Source organism: Oncorhynchus mykiss, chromosome 28 (assembly GCF_057628025.1).
Source record: "Oncorhynchus mykiss isolate SJ-2025 chromosome 28, ASM5762802v1, whole genome shotgun sequence".
Classification (NCBI taxonomy): Eukaryota; Metazoa; Chordata; class Actinopteri; order Salmoniformes; family Salmonidae; genus Oncorhynchus; species Oncorhynchus mykiss.
Genome location: NC_143049.1, coordinates 34,737,917 through 34,760,434, shown reverse-complemented (window position 1 = coordinate 34,760,434; position 22,518 = coordinate 34,737,917). Strand labels below are relative to the sequence as shown.

The following is a 22,518-nucleotide window of genomic DNA, read 5'->3' as shown; positions in this document are numbered from 1 at the left end:
TCTGTACCAACCTGTCCAACCAGTATACTGAGAACCATAATAACTAGTTCCTTTCTGTACCAACCTGTCCAACCACCAGTATACTGAGAACCATAATAACTAGTTCCTTTCTGTACCAACCTGTCCAACCAGTATACTGAGAACCATAATAACTAGTTCCTTTCTGTACCAACCTGTCCAACCAGTATACTGAGAACCATAATAACTAGTTCCTTTCTGTACCAACCTGTCCAACCAGTATACTGAGAACCATAATAACTAGTTCCTTTCTGTACCAACCTGTCCAACCAGCATACTGAGAACCATAATAACTAGTTCCTTTCTGTACCAACCTGTCCAACCAGTATACTGAGAACCATAATAACTACTTCCTTTCTGTACCAACCTGTCCAACCAGTATACTGAGAACCATAATAACTAGTTCCTTTCCTGTACCAACCTGTCCAACCAGTATACTGAGAACCATAATAACTAGTTCCTTTCCTGTAATTCTTTCTTAAAATGTTTTTATAGAAGGTGTAAATACGTAATACAAAACAAACAGTTACAGTAGATTATATACACACTGATTTCAGTAAACATTGTAACATTATTTAACATGTCAGGTAATGATCACAATAACTAACATTATTACCATTTGTGGTACTTAGCAGGTCTGTACCAAAGGTCAGGATCATACAGCATGGTACTGAACATATTGTTGGATGGATGGAATATTTAGAGGCAGCAACATGGCGTCCAGCTCTGAAGAAAGGTGGCCAGAGATTGAAGGTGGAAGTTAGAGGTCAGAGGTGACTGGAGGGTGGGCGGGGTCAGAAACCGTACACCTTCTGTGAGGCGGAGTTGAGGAAGACGACAGAGGTGTTCTGCCAGTCGTCACCTGGGGGGTCCTGGGGAGGGGGGGGGGGTTCAGCCAGTCAACTCACAGGTGTTTAATTATGGAATTATCCATTATGGAAACTGTTTACTGTTTAAGAAACAAACGGAAGCAAACGAAACGAGGAGGGACCTTGTACAATAGAAACTCATTTGCATTTTCTGTTTGGAGTAAATGGTTTATGTTGCAAAACATTTCGCAACAGACTAAACATTTTGCAACAGAATTGGTGCAATGAATACACCCCTTGTGTGTTGGATCAGCTGACAGTTGTAGTGGACTTACACTGACTCTGGATCAGCTGATAGTTGTAGTGGACTTACACTGACTCTGGATCAACTGATAGTTGTAGTGGACTTACACTGAGTCTGGATCAGCTGATAGTTGTAGTGGACTTACACTGACTCTGGATCAGCTGATAGTTGTAGTGGACTTACACTGACTCTGGATCAACTGATAGTTGTAGTGGACTTACACTGACTCTGGATCAGCTGATAGTTGTAGTGGACTTACACTGAGTCTGGATCAGCTGATAGTTGTAGTGGACTTACACTGACTCTGGATCAGCTGATAGTTGTACTGGACTTACACTGAGTCTGGATCAGCTGATAGTTGTAGTGGACTTACACTGACTCTGGATCAGCTGATAGTTGTAGTGGACTTACACTGACTCTGGATCAGCTGATAGTTGTAGTGGACTTACACTGAGTCTGGATCAGCTGATAGTTGTAGTGGACTTACACTGACTCTGGCTTCCAGCTCTGCCTGTCTTGTCCTGTGGGTTTTGTCTGGAAAGAAATGGTGAGGTTTAGCTTAGGAGCAATATAATATGCTCATTCCAGTGTATACTAGCAAACGGCGTCAATGTAACTTGTAACAGGACACATTTCCATGAACTAGCTATGAATAAGGACTGCATTTTGTTCACTAGAAACCTCCAATGTGATATCCATGTCATGCCTTCTGTGTGTTTATAAACCCACTATACCCAGGAGAGGACTCACTGTATTGGTCCAGTATCTTCCATGGCAGCAGCACCAGAACCATCAAGATGAACAAAACTCCACACACCATCAGAGGAAACTCCCATAGTGGCCTGCAACGCACACACACACACACACACACAGGGCTACCTATAGCTGTGGTAACTTCTACCCATGGTTACCTATCCCTCCCTGGTCTGCAGTGTTACCTTTGGTGGTCTGCTCCTTTAGCTATGTGTCTGGGAAGAGGAGACACAGGAACAGACTGAGGGCTTTCTTCTGGTGGGGACGTAACTGTAGGAGCAGGCGCTGCGGGATAAACACACACACACACACACACACACACACACACACACACACACACACAAACACAAACACAAACACAAACACACACACACACACACACACAACAGGTTTCTTAATCCTGCTTGTTCTAACTCCTGATTCAGCCGATCATATCTAATCATATACCTGTTGTGGATGGAGGAGTGACCAGGATGTAGACAGCCACCTGTTGCTGTCCTGCAGCACACCAGTACCAGCCTGCACACACATGAGAATATGAATAACCGGTACCAACCTGCAGATACATTAGAATATTACCATGGTAATAATAACCATTACCAGCCTGCAGATACATTAGAATATTACCATGGTAACAATAACCATTACCAGCCTGCAGATACATTAGAATATCACCATGGTAACAATAACCATTACCAGCCTGCAGATACATTAGAATATCACCATGGTAACAATAACCATTACCAGCCTGCAGATACATTAGAATATTACCATGGTAACAATAACCATTACCAGCCTGCAGATACATTAGAATATTACCATGGTAACAATAACCATTACCAGCCTGCAGATACATTAGAATATTACCATGGTAATAATAACCATTACCAGCCTGCAGATACATTAGAATATTACCATGGTAATAATAACCACCACCATTACCAGCAGATACATTAGAATATCACCATGGTAATAGCCACCACCATTACCAGCCTGCAGATACAGTATAATATATAGATAATTGTCTTCATCATCAAAATCCACATAACTGCACCATGGTATATTATTTATTATGAGTTATATTCTCCAGACCTGTATCTCTCCGGGCCAGTCCCTTCAGGGTGACAGTGAAAGCCTTGGTCAGGTCATCTCTGATCTCTACTGCCTGGTCTTCATACCGCCCTTCACCGTCTGTCACCAGACAGGAGCTCCAGTCACCACTACGACACCAACGCTTCTCATGCTGCCTGACAACACACACACACACACACACACACACACACAAGTCACTATGACACCAGCAGTTGTCACTCTGCCTGACAACACACACACAGACAGACAGACACAGACCCACAATCCTACTGGTAACTGCACCAAAATCCCAGGCCTACTGTAGATGTACTCTCTCTGCCACAAGGCACATTGGGAGCAGGAGTTCTAATACTAGGGTATTCTATATACTGTATATCTACTGCTGTACATATCATTCTTAGTATATCTACTGCTGTACATATCATTCTTAGTATATCTACTGCTGTACATATCATTCTTAGTATATCTACTGCTGTACATATCATTCTTAGTATATCTACTGCTGTACATATCATTCTTAGTATATCTACTGCTGTTCATATCATTCTTAGTATATCTACTGCTGTACATATCATTCCTAGTATATCTGCTGCTGTTCATATCATTCTTAGCATATCTACTGCTGTTCATATCATTCTTAGTATATCTACTGCTGTACATATCATTCTTAGTATATCTACTGCTGTTCATATCATTCTTAGTATATCTACTGCTGTTCATATCATTCTTAGTATATCTAGTGCTGTACATATCATTCTTAGTATATCTACTGCTGTTCATATCATTCTTAGTATATCTACTGCTGTACATATCATTCTTAGTATATCTACTGCTGTACATATCATTCTTAGTATATCTACTGCTGTACATATCATTCTTAGTATATCTACTGCTGTTCATATCATTCTTAGTATATCTACTGCTGTACATATCATTCTTAGTATATCTACTGCTGTACATATCATTCTTAGTATATCTACTGCTGTACATATCATTCTTAGTATATCTACTGCTGTACATATCATTCTTAGTATATATACTGCTGGACATATCATTCCTAGTATATCTACTGCTGTTCATATCATTCTTAGTATATCTACTGCTGTACATATCATTCCTAGTATATCTACTGCTGTACATATCATTCCTAGTATATATCTGTACATATCATTCTTAGTATATCTTGTGTAAATTTATCTGCATCTTCATTACTGTTACAGTGCTATTTGGGTTAATTGGATTTGTTCTGACATTTCAGGATTTAAATGCTTTACTGTATTATTTGTGTACTTGTTTTACTTTTTACGGCGTTGTTAGAAGCTAGTAACATAAACGTTTCACTGCACCCGCTACAACATCTGCTAAACTGTGTGCACAATGAATTAACTTTGATTTGATTTGGTTATCTACTCTATAGAGCAGAACTCTCCAACCTGTTCCTGGAGAGCTACCTTCCTGTCCGTTTTCACTCCAATCCTGTTCCTGGAGAGCTACCCTCCTGTAGGTTTTCACTTCAACCTTGTTCCTGGAGAGCTACCCTCCTGTAGGTTTTCACTCCAACCTTGTTCCTGGAGAGCTACCCTCCTGTAGGTTTTCACTCCAACCTGTTCCTGGAGAGCTACCTTCCTGTCCGTTTTCACTCCAATCCTGTTCCTGGAGAGCTACCCTCCTGTAGATTTTCACTCCAACCTTGTTCCTGGAGAGCTACCCTCCTGTAGGTTTTCACTCCAACCTTGTTCCTGGAGAGCTACCCTCCTGTAGGTTTTCACTCCAACCTGTTCCTGGAGAGCTACCTTCCTGTCCGTTTTCACTCCAATCCTGTTCCTGGAGAGCTACCCTCCTGTAGATTTTCACTCCAACCTTGTTCCTGGAGAGCTACCCTCCTGTAGGTTTTCACTCCAACCTTGTTCCTGGAGAGCTACCCTCCTGTAGGTTTTCACTCCAACCTTGTTCCTGGAGAGCTACCTTCCTGTAGGTTTTCACTCCAACCCTGTTCCTGGAGAGCTACCCTCCTGTAGGTTTTCACTTCAACCTTGTTCCTGGAGAGCTATCTTCCTGTTCGTTTTCACACCAACCCTGTTCCTGGAGAGCTACCTTCCTGTTCGTTTTCACTCCAACCTTGTTCCTGGAGAGCTATCTTCCTGTAGGTTTTCACTCCAACCTTGTTCCTGGAGAGCTACCTCCCTGTCCGTTTTCACTTCAACTCTGTTCCTGGAGAGCTACCCTCCTGTAGGTTTTCACTCCAACCCTGTTCCTGGAGAGCTACCCTCCTGTAGGTTTTCACTCCAACCTTGTTCCTGGAGAGCTACCCTCCTGTAGGTTTTCACTCCAACCTTGTTCCTGGAGAGCTACCCTCTTGTAGGTTTTCACTCCAACCCTGTTCCTGGAGAGCTACCTTCCTGTTAGTTTTCACTCTAACCTTGTTCCTGGAGAGCTACCATCCTGTTCGTTTTCACTCTAACCTTGTTCCTGGAGAGCTACCTCCTTGTCCGTTTTCACTCCAACCTTGTTCCTGGAGAGCTACCATCCTGTCCATTTTCACTCCAACCTTGTTCCTGGAGAGCTACCCTCCTGTAGGTTTTCCCTCTAACCTTGTTCCTGGAGAGCTACCCTCCTGTAGGTTTTCACTCTAACCTTGTTCCTGGACAGCTACCATCCTGTCCGTTTTCACTCCAACCTTGTTCCTGGACAGCTACCCTCCTGTTCGTTTTCACTCTAACCTTGTTCCTGGAGAGCTACCTCTCTGTCTGTTTTCACTCCAACCTTGTTCCTGGAGAGCTACCATCCTGTTCGTTTTCACTCTAACCTTGTTCCTGGAGAGCTACCTCCCTGTCCGTTTTCACTTCAACCTTGTTCCTGGAGAGCTACCATCCTGTCCGTTTTCACTCCAACCTTGTTCCTGGAGAGCTACCATCCTGTCCGTTTTCACTCCAACCTTGTTCCTGGAGAGCTACCCTCCTGTCCGTTTTCACTCCAACCTTGTTCCTGGAGAGCTACCCTCCTGTCCGTTTTCACTCCAACCTTGTTCCTGGAGAGCTACCCTCCTGTCCGTTTTCACTCCAACCTTGTTCCTGGAGAGCTACCCTCCTGTCCGTTTTCACTCCAATCCTGTTCCTGGAGAGCTACCCTCCTGTTCGTTTTCACTCCAACCTTGTTCCTGGAGAGCTACCATCCTGTCCGTTTTCACTCCAACCTTGTTCCTGGAGAGCTACCCTCCTGTAGGTTTTCACTCCAACCTTGTTCCTGGAGAGCTACCCTCCTGTCCGTTTTCACTCCAACCTTGTTCCTGGAGAGCTACCCTCCTGTCCGTTTTCACTCCAACCTTGTTCCTGGAGAGCTACCCTCCTGTAGGTTTTCACTCCAACCTTGTTCCTGGAGAGCTACCCTCCTGTCCGTTTTCACTCCAACCTTGTTCCTGGAGAGCTACCTCCCTGTTCGTTTTCACTCCAACCTTGTTCCTGGAGAGCTACCTTCCTGTAGGATTCTACTCCAACCTTGTTCCTGGAGAGCTACCTTCCTGTAGGATTCTACTCCAACCTTGTTCCTGGAGAGCTACCTTCCTGTAGGATTCTACTCCAACCTTGTTCCTGGAGAGCTACCTTCCTGTAGGATTCTACTCCAACCTTGTTCCTGGAGAGCTACCCTCCTGTCCGTTTTCACTCCAACCTTGTTCCTGGAGAGCTACCTTCCTGTAGGATTCTACTCCAACCTTGTTCCTGGAGAGCTACCTTCCTGTAGGATTCTACTCCAACCTTGTTCCTGGAGAGCTACCTTCCTGTAGGATTATACTCCAACCTTGTTCCTGGAGAGCTACCCTCCTGTCCGTTTTCACTCCAACCTTGTTCCTGGAGAGCTACCTTCCTGTAGGATTCTACTCCAACCTTGTTCCTGGAGAGCTACCCTCCTGTAGGATTCTACTCCAACCTTGTTCCTGGAGAGCTACCTTCCTGTAGGATTCTACTCCAACCTTGTTCCTGGAGAGCTACCTTCCTGTAGGATTCTACTCCAACCCTGTTCCTGGAGAGCTATCTTCCTGTTCGTTTTCACTCCAACCTTGTTCCTGGAGAGCTACCTTCCTGTAGGATTCTACTCCAACCTTGTTCCTGGAGAGCTACCCTCCTGTCTGTTTTCACTCTAACCTTGTTCCTGGAGAGCTACCCTCCTGTCCATTTTCACTCCACCCCCAGTTGTAACTAACCTGATTCAGCTTATAAAGATTTGAATCAAGTGCGTTAGATGAGGGTTGGAGTGAAACCTACAGGACAGTAGCTCTCCAGGGACAGCAGTTCTCCAGCCCTGCTACAGAGGTGATGTCAAGTCGTACCTGTATCCCTGGCTGTAGAGACACTGGACAGTGACGCTGGTCTCTTCCTCTCCACTCACCATGCTGTTCACCACAGACATACCTGTACAGCACCACCAGAACAACACTCTACGATTAACATGTAGTTTAGCCATACCAACTAACTACCACAGCATACTATAACAACCACCAGACCAGCACACCACTCCAATGCTTCAGATACCCGAGGAGGAGCAAACGAGTGCACACATTATGTGAATGGCTACATTCCAATTCTCTACCCTTCTGACGAAGTGTGCATTCGTTCACTCCCCCTCGTAGATTTATAAGGAATGGTGTAGTGAGATGGTGGAATATGGTGGACACTCCCTCCAGCCGTGCCTGCACCAATCTAATGCTTTTAAATGCATAAAGGGGGAGTGAATAAGATCAGAACACAGCCAATCAGAATACAGCCAATTAGAACACAGCCAATGAGTGCACACTTAAGGGAGAAGGGGTTAGAATGGGGAGTGGGACTGTGACTCGGTGCGTGAACGAGTGCACAAATGAGTACACACTTCAGGGAGAAGGGGGGCTTGTGTCCTCTCACCTTGGATAACATTGATGTGAAGGGAGGCTGTGACATCAGCACTCCAGACTCCTCCCACCTCCACACCACACCAGTACCATCCAGAGTCCTCCTTCTGCAGCTCTGTCATTGTTACTGTGAACACCTGGGTATAAAATATAACACATTATCATCATCATCACCACCATCATGCTCACTGTGACAACATGAAAAATACACATCTATTAACCCTTTTATTATGCTGCTGACTGGAGAATTCCAGTGTAAACATATAACATCATACTGACCAGCCAATTCTACTAAACATCATACTGACCAGCCAATTCTACTGGACATCATACTGACCAGCCAATTCTACTAAACATCATACTGACCAGCCAATTCAACTAAACATCGTACTGACCAGCCAATTCTACTAGACATCGTACTGACCAGCCAATTCTACTAAACATCATACTGACCAGCCAATTCTACTAAGCATCATACTGACCAGCCAATTCTACTAAACATCATACTGACCAGCCAATTCTACTAAATGTACAATAACGTATATATCCTAATAGATATTAATAATAGAGACTATCTGATCCTCCCACCTGCTGTACCGGGTCATCAAACATGGCCACCTTGTCTTCTCCAGCTGCAGCTGGTCCCCGTGGGGCATCGCTGCGAACCAGACTGGTACAGAGGTCCTTTACACTGCCACGGCACCAGTACTTCACATAACTGGCGTATTGCGGCCCGTAATGGCATGGGATCATCACCGATCGACCTTCCAGAACCCTTAGATCACCCACGGTGGTCACCCTACAGAGAGAGCCTACAGGCAGCGAGCAGAGATGTCATTCACCCTAATATTAACCCCTGACCCCCTCCAGAACCCTTAGATCACCCACGGTGGTCACCCTACAGAGAGAGCCTACAGGCAGCAAGCAGAGATGTCATTCACCCTAATATTAACTCCTGATCCCCTCCAGAACCCTTAGATCACCCACAGTGGTCACCCTACAGAGAGAGCCTACAGGCAGGAAGATAAGTTAATTAACCCCTGACCCCTAACCCCTCTACAACTGCCAGGTCACCCTACATAAAAACACTACAGGCAGGGAGAAGAGAAGTCATTAACCATGACATTAAGCCCTAACACATGTCTGTCAATGTGTATGTTATTAAAAGTCATGTTTCCTCTCTGGTACGGTTGATATTTAACCAGCAGCCCTAAACTGTCCTATCTATAAAAAAGCAGGATACAGAATGTGACCCGGAATAGCACGCCTTCATAAGACACTTCAGGTTTCGTTTTTCTTGAAAATAGTTACCGTCACTTTCACATCCCTCAGTCCCCCCCTCTCTCCTTCTCCTCTTCATTTTCCCTTTCCTCCTCCTCCCTACTCCCTCTTCTGAGAGCGTGAAAAGAGGGTCAAATGCGTGTCTCATGGTCAATGAGTGAGATTTGTCAGCTCTGCTCTTTTCCCCCTCCCCACTTTCCTCCACCCTTATCCCCTCTCCATCTCCCTCTGCCTTCTCTCTTCTCCTTCCTCTTCTCCTGCCCCTTCTCACTCCCTCTGCCTTCTCTCTTCTCCTGCCCCTTCTCACTCTCCCCCCCCCCTCTGCCTTCTCTCTTCTCCTGCCCCTTTTCACTCTCCCTCGCCCTTGCCTGAGACCTGAATATTCCGTTAGTTCCCTGAGATTATTTCCTAGAGTTTAGCTCTGCGGTCTAACACAGTCTTGCGGTGTGCAGACGAGCCAGGTTCAAACCCAGAAGGACACGCTTGCTTGAGGGCGTAATACAGTCTGGGACTTAGGACGGAGACAGGAGAATGTTGCTTTCTACTTCCACTGGCTGTCACAGAATGCCATGAATTTGGACACTTGTGCCAGTGAAATGTTTGAAAACTGAAAAAAAAATACAATATTGTGCAAGAAAACACAGAAAATCTAAACAATATGGCTTCCCTTCAGCACTTTACTGATCATAACATCAAAATGCTCTAACAATGTGTTTTTATACAAGTAGAAATGAAAGAATGGTTTTTGGATGGTTTTCATATTCAACCATACAAAACATGAGCTTCTCAGCCATTTAAATTAGTTTGATCAATAACTAGCTACCCTTTACTTCACTATATACTATATACATTATATCCTGAGGAGCAAATGTGTCTTTTACAGAGTTTAAAAAGTTAGAGCATGTTTCCCCAGGCCCAGATTAAGCCTTCTCCGGGACTCCATAACACTGTCATTAGAGATTCTCCATCTGGAATGTTGTTGATCCAGGAGGAGGTGGAGCACGAGTTCATCTGAGTCTCAGGAGAAACCAGACCCGAGTTCAGTTCTTACCTGGCAGACGAGAGAGGAGGAGGAAGGCGAAGAAGAGTAGAGGAGTCATCATGTTCCAGACTGTGACTATGTGAGTCTATGGCGCTGTGACAAGTGGTTCATCAACAAAACCCGTTTCCTAAAACAACCCGTTCCCTAGCTTTCACTTCCTGCTGGTCACATGACCTACAGATGTTACAGATGTTTTGTTTAACCGTTTCAGGTCTCTGTTGTTTTAGTTCCTATCACCTCCAATGATGATTACTAATAGGCTATTGTATGTAGTGTTTCTTTATCATTACATGAAACATTTTGTTTTTCCTTTTTTTTTGCAACATGAAGCCCAAAATTGTACAATTGTATAATTTAATCTCTTGTAGAAGTCTCATACTTAGCATTTAAAATGCATGTTAAAATGCATGTTTTTTAATGCGTGGTTTTGCTGCACATAAAGAATTGGTGTGTGTTAGAGTTGTAGTGAGGCTCTATATGTCAACCCTGTTTTTACATGTCTGCCACGGAGATGGCCCCTCTTATCAATAACCTCTCAAGATATTTTAAATAAATTATGTAGCCTACTAACTTTGATTAAAAACAACGTTTTTATGAGAAGGAAATAACTTATTAAACGCTCTTTATTTCCCGTAATGTAACCTGCAAGTAATGATGGGCCTTGCCGTCCGTGATGTATAGCCCACCAGGCTACATGACTGCTCTCTACAACTTTTATAGTTGTAGGATCATTTCGGTATAATGACTAATGTCTAGTCTAATTCGTATTTAATGGCCTATAATGAACATATCCTGCTAACTTTCAGGAACAATAAAATAATAACTTATTGTATCATTCCACTGGGCATGAAATTCCATGTTGGTTCAAAGACATGTAAACAACGTTGAATCAACGTTTATTTATTTATTTTTAAATATCCACGTAATTGTCATTGGAAGTTTCTTAATTCAGCTATTAGGGAGACTGGGGGAAAGTGTTTGAAAGTCCCCGGAAATTGTAACATGTTTTGTAATTTTATTCATTATTTTGTCTATAATTCAGATACCATTTTGTTTGGTGATAATTAGCCACTAATAAACGAATAAAATAAATTAACTTAGTTTTTACTGGAGGCTACATTCATTGCCTCTCTTGGGAAATATGTGAAGTAAAAAAAATCCTATAGGATTGGGAATTTTTCCAATAGAATCCTTTAGGATTCTCACAGCCCTATAGGATGTTGTCACCTCTAATGGAATCCTATTGGACTACATTTTCCCTATTGAAAATCAAATGTAATCATAATGTATGTAGGATTCTCACAATTCTATAAGATTTTGTGTCACCTCTATCCGAATCCGATTTACCTATTGAAAATCAATGCGATTGGATAAGTCGTGTAGGATTTTGTCACCCCAATCAGAATCCTTTTAAAAAACTTTTGTTCTTAAATTAACCCAATACATTTGAGTTTCTTGTCATTTGTTCCAGTACAATACAACAACATTAAATACAGCATTTTCTTTGATCGGAAACAACTGTTCTATATTCGTTTTGGTTTGATTCACCACTACAATATGGGATTGATTAAAGGCCGCACGTTCATGTCCACCAGTACAGTACACCTTTTTCAACAAAACACTCACTCTGATTTGATTCTTATTCATACAACTTCTTGTCTTCGAATTAGACATAACAATAAAACATACAATACTACGTATATACAATGTTAAAATAACACAAGTTTTTTGTGGGGGGGTTTCACCTTATATGCAAATAAAAAGTACAAGGAAAATACATTTGTAGGTAGAGTAACACAAAGATATGAACATTGCTTTAATTTCATATATAATAGTCAGCTCTACATAATACAAAACTACTTTTTATTTGACCCTCTTTACGTTAGGATAGGGAGAGGAAAAGAGAAACCTAAAGATAATCAGACCAGATGCAAATGTTTACCCACGTTGTGTCCCTTGGACCTCCGGGGATTTGGGGCTGTCAAATAGATAGCTACTGGGGGGACATTGCCGACGGTTCCCCAGGGTCACCGTCTCAAGTGGCAAGGGTGGTAGTTCAATATTGTTTGCTTATGATGTTATTATATTTCACATGTGGCCATTGTCCACCTCTATAGGTAATTGTCTAAGATGTTTGGAGGGTGGGTGCTCCATATGCTAATCAGCCAAGTTAGCTATAGTGTATAACCAGGTTAACTATAGTGTACAACCAAGTTAACTATAGTGTATAACCAAGTTAACTATAGTGTACAACCAAGTTAACTATAGTGTATAACCAAGTTAACTATAGTGTACAACCAAGTTAACTATAGTGTACAACCAAGTTAACTATAGTGTACAACCAAGTTAACTATAGTGTATAACCAAGTTAACTATAGTGTACAACCAAGTTAACTATAGTGTATAACCAAGTTAACTATAGTGTATAACCAAGTTAACTATAGTGTACAACCAAGTTAATTATAGTGTACAACCAAGTTAACTATAGTGTACAACCAAGTTAACTATAGTGTACAACCAAGTGAACTATAGTGTATAACCAAGTTAACTATAGTGTACAACCAAGTTAACTATAGTGTATAACCAAGTTAATTATAGTGTATAACCAAGTTACCTATAATGTACAACCAAGTTAACTATAGTGTATAACCAAGTTAACTATAGTGTATAACCAAGTTAATTATAGTGTACAACCAAGTTAACTATAGTGTATAACCAAGTTAACTATAGTGTAAAACCAAGTTAACTGTCATGTATAACCAAGTTAACTATAGTGTACAACCAAGTTAATTATAGTGTAAAACCAAGTTAACTATAGTGTATAACCAAGTTAACTATAGTGTACAACCAAGTTAACTATAGTGTAAAACCAAGTTAACTATAGTGTACAACCAAGTTAACTATAGTGTATAACCAAGTTAATTATAGTGTATAACCAAGTTAACTATAGTGTATAACCAAGTTAACTATAGTGTATAACCAAGTTAACTATAGTGTATAACCAAGTTAACTATAGTGCATAACCAAGTTAACTATAGTGCATAACCAAGGTAACTATAGTGTATAACCAAGTTAACTATAGTGCATAACCAAGGTAACTATAGTGTATAACCAAGTTAACTATAGTGTATAACCAAGTTAACTATAGTGCATAACCAGGTTAACTATAGTGCATAACCAAGGTAACTATAGTGTATAACCAAGTTGATGACCCAATAGGATTCCAACACAAGGATCCAATTAGAATCCAATAGAAAAATCCTATCAGATTTCGGGAACCAGTCCTATTGGACTCCAATGGGGTTCTATCCTACTGTATGGTTCAATCTTATAGGATGCTATAAGATTCCAGTAAAAGAACCCAACATGCAGAATATATTCTATAATTGGTGTAATTTTAAATGTTCAAGTTCATTTTGAAATATATATTTTCACAGGTGCAATGTACTGTAGACATGTTGGTGCAAACTTCTTGGATCATATACAAAGATTATAAGTGTGTTACAGTATGTCTGCACAGCAAGCCTTCAGTCACGGTGACTCCAAACCACAGGAGACTGCTGAGGGGAGGCCGGAACAGAGCAAATGGAATGGCATCAAACACATGGAAACCATGGAAACCATGTGTTTGATGTATTTGATACCATTCCCCTGATTCCGCTCCGGCCATTACCACGAGCCGTTCTCCCGAATTAAGGTACCACCATCCTCCTGTGCACCAAACATCACCTTTATAAACAGATCCTGAACAGAGAAAGAACAACATGTATCTGTAAGAACCGACGCTGAAGATGAGAAGCAGTACGGAGAGTGAACATTTAATATAGCACAGACATAAAACAGGACAGGAACAGCATCAGAACCGGGTAACAAAACGACAAACAACAATTAATGCTGAAGCGGGGAACAGAGCTGGGGAACAGAGCTGGGGAACTCCTCACTGAGTTTCCTGAATTCCTATCGAACCTCGAAGTCATGGCAGATACAGTGCCTTGCGAAAGTATTCGGCCCCCTTGAACTTTGCGACCTTTTGCCACATTTCAGGCTTCAAACATAAAGATATAAAACTGTATTTTTTTTGTGAAGAATCAACAACAAGTGGGACACAATCATGAAGTGGAACAACATTTATTGGATATTTCAAACTTTTTTAACAAATCAAAAACTGAAAAATTGGGCGTGCAAAATTATTCAGCCCCTTTACTTTCAGTGCAGCAAACTCTCTCCAGAAGTTCAGTGAGGATCTCTGAATGATCCAATGTTGACCTAAATGACTAATGATGATAAATACAATCCACCTGTGTGTAATCAAGTCTCCGTATAAATGCACCTGCACTGTGATAGTCTCAGAGGTCCATTTAAAGCGCAGAGAGCATCATGAAGAACAAGGAAAACACCAGGCAGGTACGAGATACTGTTGTGAAGAAGTTTAAAGCCGGATTTGGATACAAAAAGATTTCCCAAGCTTTAAACATCCCAAGGAGCACTGTGCAAGCGATAATATTGAAATGGAAGGAGAATCAGACCACTGCAAATCTACCAAGACCTGGCCGTCCCTCTAAACTTTCAGCTCATACAAGGAGAAGACTGATCAGAGATGCAGCCAAGAGGCCCATGATCACTCTGGATGAACTGCAGAGATCTACAGCTGAGGTGGGAGACTCTGTCCATAGGACAACAATCAGTCGTATATTGCACAAATCTGGCCTTTATGGAAGAGTGGCAAGAAGAAAGCCATTTCTTAAAGATATCCATAAAAAGTGTTGTTTAAAGTTTGCCACAAGCCACCTGGGAGACACACCAAACATGTGGAAGAAGGTGCTCTGGTCAGATGAAACCAAAATTGAACTTTTTGGCAACAATGCAAAACGTTATGTTTGGCGTAAAAGCAACACAGCTGAACACACCATCCCCACTGTCAAACATGGTGGTGGCAGCATCATGGTTTGGGCCTGCTTTACTTCAGCAGGGACAGGGAAGATGGTTAAAATTGATGGGAAGATGGATGGAGCCAAATACAGGACCATTCTGGAAGAAAACCTGATGGAGTCTGCAAAAGACCTGAGACTGGGACGGAGATTTGTCTTCCAACAAGACAATGATCCAAAACATAAAGCAAAATCTACAATGGAATGGTTCAAAAATAAACATATCCAGGTGTTAGAATGGCCAAGTCAAAGTCCAGACCTGAATCCAAACGAGAATCTGTGGAAAGAACTGAAAACTGCTGTTCACAAATGCTCTCCATCCAACCTCACTGAGCTCGAGCTGTTTTGCAAGGAGGAATGGGAAAAAATTTCAGTCTCTCGATGTGCAAAACTGATAGAGACATACCCCAAGCGACTTACAGCTGTAATCGCAGCAAAAGGTGGCGCTACAAAGTATTAACTTAAGGGGGCTGAATAATTTTGCACGCCCAATTTTTCAGTTTTTGATTTGTTAAAAAAGTTTGAAATATCCAATAAAAGTCGTTCCACTTCATGATTGTGTCCCACTTGTTGTTGATTCTTCACAAAAAAATACAGTTTTATATCTTTATGTTTGAAGCCTGAAATGTGGCAAAAGGTCGCAAAGTTCAAGGGGGCGGAGTACTTTCGCAAGGCACTGTAGTATTATAATTTTTGGTGACTTTAATATTCACATGGAAAAGTCCACAGACCCACTCCAAAAGGCTTTCGGGGCCATCATCGACTCAGTGGGTTTTGTCAAACATGTCTCTGGACCTACTCACTGTCACAGTCATACTCTGGACCAAGTTTTGTTCTGTAAAATAAATATTGTGGATCTTAATGTTTTTCCTCATAATCCTGGACTACCGGACCACCATTTTATTATGTTTGCAATAAACTGCTCAGACCCCAATCAAGGATCATCAAAAGCCGTGCTATAAATTCTCGGACAACAAAAGATTCCTAGATGCTCTTCCAGACTCCCTCCACCTACCCAAGGAGGTCAGAGTACAAGGGAGGGAGAGCAGGAGCAGGCTTGACAGTACCCCCCCTTCTAGGGGCTCCACCCGGTGTCCCACCTGGGAGAGCCTGACGGGCCGGCCGAGGCATGGGTGCTGGACCAGCCGGCTGGGGCATAGAAGCCCGACGAACCAGCAGAGGCGTGGGATTCTGGCGAACCGGCTGAGACGTGGGAACCTGACGATCCGGTTGAGTTGTGAAATCCTAATGATCCTGCTGGGACGTGGGAACCTGACGATTCAGTTGAGTTGTGAAAGCCTGATGATCCCGCTGGGACGTGGGAACCTGACGATCCAGTTGAGTTGTGAAAGCCTGATGATCCTGCTGGGACGTGGGATCCTGACGATTCAGTTGAGTTGTGAAAGCATGATGATCCTGCTGGGACGTGGGAACCTGACGATTCAGTTGAGTTGTGAAAGCCTGATGATCCTGCTGGGACGTGGGATCCTGACGATTCAGTTGAGTTGTGAAAGCCTGATGATCCTGCTGAGACGTGGGATCCTGACGATTCAGTTGAGTTGTGAAAGCATGATGATCCTGCTGGGACGTGGGATCCTGACGATTCAGTTGAGTTGTGAAAGCCTGATGATCCTGCTGGGACGTGGGAACCTGACGATTCGGTTCAGTTGTGAAAGCCTGATGATCCTGCTGGGATGTGGGAACCTGACGATCCGGTTGAGTTGTGAAAGCCTGATGATCCTGCTGGGACGTGGGATCCTGATGAGCCGGCTGAGTTGTGAAAGCCTGATGATCCTGCTGGGACGTGGGAACCTGACGATCCGGTTGAGTTGTGAGCCTGATGATCCTGCTGGGACGTGGGAACCTGACGATTCAGTTGAGTTGTGAAAGCCTGATGATCCTGCTGGGATGTGGGATCCTGACGAGCCAGCTGAGGTGTAAAAGCCTGACAATCCGGCTGAGGCCTGACGTGGGATGGGCCCCTGCTGAGCCAACCGGGGCACAGAAACCTCTCGAGCCAGCTAGGGCCTGGAAGCACGACAAGCCAACTAAGGTCCCCGGACCCGACGGCAGCACCACCAACCGAAAAGCCAGCATTCTGTAAGAACCAACGCTGGAGTAGAAAAGCGGGTACGGAGAGTGAACATTTAATTTTGCACAGACATAGGACAGGACCAGCTTCAGAACCGGGTAAACACAACAACATACGACAATTAATGCTGAAGCGGGGAACAGAGCTGGGGAACAGACAGTTAAAGGAGAGCTAATAACACAGGTAATTGAGTCCAATGAATCACTGATGTGCGTGACGAGGGAAGCAGGTGTGAGTAATGATGGTGGCAGGAGTGCGTAGTGCTGGGCAGCCTGGCTCTCGAGCGCCAGGGACATGCATCAAAGTTGTTGACACTTTTAGGGTTCTGTTTTCGGCTGGAGTTAACGCCTCGATCACAACAACAATGGTTTGCAACAACGTTCACTACAATTTCTGTCAAGCCACATATGCATACAGTTTAACGCATACATTTGTTGTTTTTTAACCTTTAGGCAAGTCACTTAAGAACAAATTATGTTCAGGGGCAGAACGACAGATTTGTACCTTGTTAGCTCGGGGATTTGAACTTGCAACCTTCCGGTTACTAGTCCAACGCTCTAACCACTAGGCTACCCTGCCGCCCCGTTAAATCAAACGTATGCACCACACAGAAAGCACGTTGTCTGCCTCTGCAAGACAAATGCAGCGATCCATTGGAAATGAATTTACTTCTGGTGTAACAAAATGCAAAGGCTGGCATTGAGGTGCTAGTGCTCTTTGGCAATTAACATTTGTAAAGGCCAGCACTCTGCTATTTTCCAACCCTGGCCCCAGGGTTCCAGGTAGAACCCTCTGTGTAAAGGAACTCTCTGTGTACTTGGAACTCAAAATAGTTCTACCTAGAACCAAAAGAGTTCTACCTAGAACCAAAAGAGTTCTACCTAGAACCAAAAGGTTTCTACCTGGAACCAAAAAGGGTTCTTCAAAGGGCTCTCCTATGGGGACACCCGAAGACCCCTTTTAGGTTCTAGATAGCACCTTGTTTCTAAGAGTGTAATTATCCAACTTCATGCCATGGTCTTTATTGATGTTCACAGGTCGACACTGAATAGTAGATGTCAGATAGCAATCACCATGGATATCTTACATCTGAAATCCGTTTGGCTTCAATCTCTTCAGCATTTCTTTGCTATTCATCCATGGTTAACTCTCAACCTGACATAAGAGTTAAGGACATTTGCAAGCATTACTGGGAAAGCCACCCATTCATTGAATGAGGCAGAATATGTTGAATGTATGATGCATATACGTATACTTGCATACATACTGCCAGAGTAAAGGATGTGAGGCCATCATTATGCAGTAGAAGAAGAGAAGAGATCCATTGGAACACACCTCCTAATGGATTGACATGAAGGAAATCTAGTGTTCCTTTGTACCTCCCACCCCTGATCTACAGGATAGTGTTCCTTTGTACCTCCCACCCCTGATCTACAGGATAGAGCTTTGACGAGACAATCTGAACTGTTCAAGCAAATTGATCCGCCTGCATACAGTACACGCAGTTTTTAATGCGTAACACTGATTTATCATTGGTTGTATTTAGTGTAGGATGGAACTGTGAATACAGTCATGCCCGCACACGATCTAACTTCCTACAGTCACTGACACCGTTCATTCAATGGGCTTTGCACATAGGCCTAACGAGTCTACACTTTCACAGAAGCTGCATGGACAAAAATAATGTCCAATATAAAGAAAAAATGGCAATGTCGGTTTTATTGTTCATGATAGTTTAATTAAGAATGTAATCATCCAGCTAGACGGTACACTGTCCTTCTCTCAGCACATATCAAAGCTGCAGGCTAAAGTTACATCTAGACTTGGTTTCCTCTATCGTAATCGGTCCTCTTTCACCCCAGCTGCCAAACTAACCCTGATTCAGATGACCATCCTACCCATTCTAGATTACGGAGACATGATTTATAGATCGGCAGATAAGGGTGCTCTCAAGTGGCTAGATGTTCTTTACCATTCGGCCATCAGATTTGCCACCAATGCTCCTTATAGGACACATCACTGAACTCTATACTCCTCTGTAAACTGGTCATATCTGTATTCCCGTCGCAAGACCCACTGGTTGATGCTTATTTATAAAACCCTCTTAGGCCTCACTCCCCCCTATCTGAGATATCTACTGCAGCTCTCATCCTCCACATACAACACCCGCCAGTCACATTCTGTTAAAGGTCCCCAAGGTACACACATCCCTGGGTCGCTCCTCTTTTCAGTTCGCTGCAGCTAGTGACTGGAACGAGCTGCAACAAACACTCAAACTGGACAGTTTTATCTCAATCTCTTCATTCAAAGACTCACTCATGGACAGTCCTACTGACAGTTGTGGCTGCTTTGTGTGATGTATTGTTGCCTCTACCTTCTTGACCGTTGTGCTGTTGACTGTGCCCAATAATGTGTGTACCCTGTTTTGTGCTGCTACCATGTTGTTGTCATGTTGTGTTGCTACCATGCTGTGTTGTCATGTGTTGCTGCCTTGCTATGTTGTTGCCTTAGGTCTCTCTTTATGTAGTGTTGTGTTGTCTTTCTTGTCGTGATGTGTGTTTTGTCCAATATTTACATTGTATTGTATTTATATTTTTAATCCCAGGCCCCCGTCCCCGCAGGAGGCCTTTAACCTTTTGGTAGGCCGTCATTGTAAATAAGAATGAGTTCTTAACTGACTTGCCTCGTTAAATAAAGGTAAAATAAAATAGATAAATAAAAATACAGTATATATTGTCTTCTAACATGGAGTATCTTCTTTCTGGTCCTCAATGCAGGCTGCTTTGAACCCATTTTAGTATATTTTCATCAATCATGTTTAGCATGTGTTGACAAACCTTTTAACAAATCTGTACAGACCCCTTCCTGCGTTTGCAAACATTGCCGCACGAGGGCGATGCGAGCAAGTTGGTTTCAGAACAATAGGGAGTTCTTATAGAACGCCAGCAAAAAAAGCCTCTATTTAAATGTTGCTTATGAGTGCATTTCACACTACTTTTGGATTTTCATTGGATTTTAAAGGCTCGTATGAATGTCCTGCTTATTATAATGTTTGAGTCATCATCGCAAATCAACTGCATTATACTTAAAAAAGATTTCAACCTTAACCAGTAAATGGCTCTTTGGCTAGCTTTTGCTACAGCCTATATCAATGAACGTTAGCATTCTAGCTAGCAACTGCTGCATGCAAAATGCTTATTTTGCAAAGATCACTACCAAATATAATCTTAGCTACTGTTCAAGCAAAAATAATTGTAAGCATATGAGAACCCCAAATACTTTTTTTGTTGGGAAGTAACAGAAATGCAAATCTAGACTATGTTGAATGGGCGCAGATGGCGATGGTTTCTTACTGCAGCCAAGAGTCGCGCGAGGGAATTACATTAACGATGGAGATTTGAGAATGTTCTTTGGTTGATAGACAGTTTTGTCTAAGAGTCACAGAGCTATCGTTAGAGAGATATCGTCGCAGAGATATCTGAGATATTGTTACAGAGATATTGTCGCAGAGCTATCGTTAGAGAGATATCGTTGCAGCGATATCTGAGATATTGTTACAGGGATATCGTCACAGAGATATCGTTAGAGAGATTTCGTCAACAGAGATATCGCCTTCTTGGCCAATTTCAAGCAGGCTGCTGGTGATCTATAACGCAATTGGTTATTTTTCTGCCAGTGGAGGCTCACAGTAGCCAACAACCAATGTCTAATTAAACTATCATAGACAGCAAAACAGACATTCCTGTTTTTTCTTAATATTGGACATTATTTTTGCCCATGCAGCTCCTGTGAAAAGTGTGGACTCATTAGGCCTATGTGCAAAGCCCATTGAATGAAAGGTGTCAGTGACTGTAGGAAGTGAGAGAGTGTGTGGGCATGACTGTATTCGCAGTTCCATCCTACACTCATACAACCAATGACTGGGGCTCTCGAGTGGCGCAGAGGTCTAAGGCACTGCATCTCAGTGCAAGAGGTGTCACTACAGACCCTGGTTTGATTCCAGGCTGTATTACAATGGGCCGTAACCTGGTTTGAATAGATCTAGGCTACAGTATATTTTCTAACATGGAGTATCTTCTATCTGGTCCTCAATGCAGGCTGCTTTGAACCCATTTTGGTATATTTTCATCAACCATGTTTAGTATGTGTTGACAAACCTTTTAACAAATCTGTACAGACCCCTTCCTGTGTTTGCAAACATTGCCGCACGAGGGCGATGCGCGCAAGTTGGTCGCAGAACAATGGGGAGTTCTTATAGAACGCCAGCAAAAAAAGCCTCTATTTAAATGTTGCGTTTGAGTGCTTTTGGATTTAATTGGATTTTAAGGCTCATATGAATGTCCTGCTTAATATAATGTTTTTGTCATCATCGCAAATCAACTGCATTATACTGCATTAACTTCAACCAGTAAAATGGCTTTTTGGCTAGCTTTCGCTACAGACTATATTAATGAGCGTTAGCATTCTAGCTAACAACTGCTGCATCCCAAAATAGTTATATTGCGAAGATCATCTTAGGAATTTTTCAAGCAAAAATCAAAACATCATTGTAAGTGTATGAGAACCCCAAAAAAGTTATTTTGTTTAGAAGTAATAAAAATGCAAATCTAGGCTATGTTGAATGGGCGCAGATGGCGATGGTTTCTTACTGCAGCCAATAGTCGTGCGCATCGGTACATGACGTCAATCCAGAACTTCCACCTCCGGCTTCTTCAACTATGGGATCATCTGAGGGGGGAGGTGCTGAGGAGTATTTCTGTCTGAAATAAAGCCCTTTTGTGGGGAAAAACTCATTTTGATTGGCTGGACCACCCATGGCTGGACCTCTTCCCAGTCCTGTGAAAAACATAGATCAGGGCCTAATGAATGTATTTAAATTGTTTGATTTCCTTATATGAATAGTAACTTAGCAAAATCTTTGAAATTGTTGCATGTTGTGTTCATATTTTTGTTCAATATAGATTCAGACAAATGGCTACTGTGTATTACAATAGACTAACCTACACAAGAGGATCAGCAATCCAAACGGGCTATCAAGCAGAGCAATTAGTGTCTCTTATGTCCCCATCTAATTAAAGTTTTTATTCATTTATACCCATTGTAGGGTGTTGTATCAGAGAAAGAGAGAGAGAGAGAGAGAGAGAGAGATGTGGATGGAAGGAGGTGTGGTGGGGGGACTCCAGAATTCAATATGGTACATCGGGATGCAGTTTTTCCACATTTCTCTGTCATGCTCGGAAATGTGATGCCTACTATGTTCAGCAAGGACACATTGTGCGCGATATTGCAATAAAATCCTTACACAGCTAAGGAAATT

The 22,518-nt window shown here is 42.6% G+C and overlaps 1 protein-coding gene across 2 annotated transcripts; it reads right to left on the bottom strand.

The window, feature by feature from the left end:
• Positions 1-489: 489 nt before the first annotated feature.
• On the bottom strand, positions 490-10,366 carry pigr (polymeric immunoglobulin receptor). Of its 2 annotated transcripts, none has more exons than XR_016492788.1 (10): positions 10,191-10,354; positions 8,447-8,670; positions 7,872-7,995; positions 7,301-7,382; positions 2,977-3,127; positions 2,332-2,403; positions 2,070-2,169; positions 1,882-1,973; positions 1,619-1,665; positions 490-890 (listed from the first exon to the last, which is right to left on the bottom strand). XR_016492788.1 is itself a non-coding variant. In XM_036966765.2 (10 exons), exons 1-10 carry the CDS (start codon positions 10,240-10,242, stop codon positions 813-815), a joined length of 1,026 nt encoding a protein of 341 aa, XP_036822660.2. In that variant the 5' UTR covers positions 10,243-10,366; the 3' UTR covers positions 490-812. The 2 variants fall into 2 exon arrangements, 1 of the variants encoding a protein (XP_036822660.2); XM_036966765.2 differs by having other exon boundaries at positions 2,977-3,131; positions 10,191-10,366.
• Between the last annotated feature and the right edge of the window lie 12,152 nt (positions 10,367-22,518).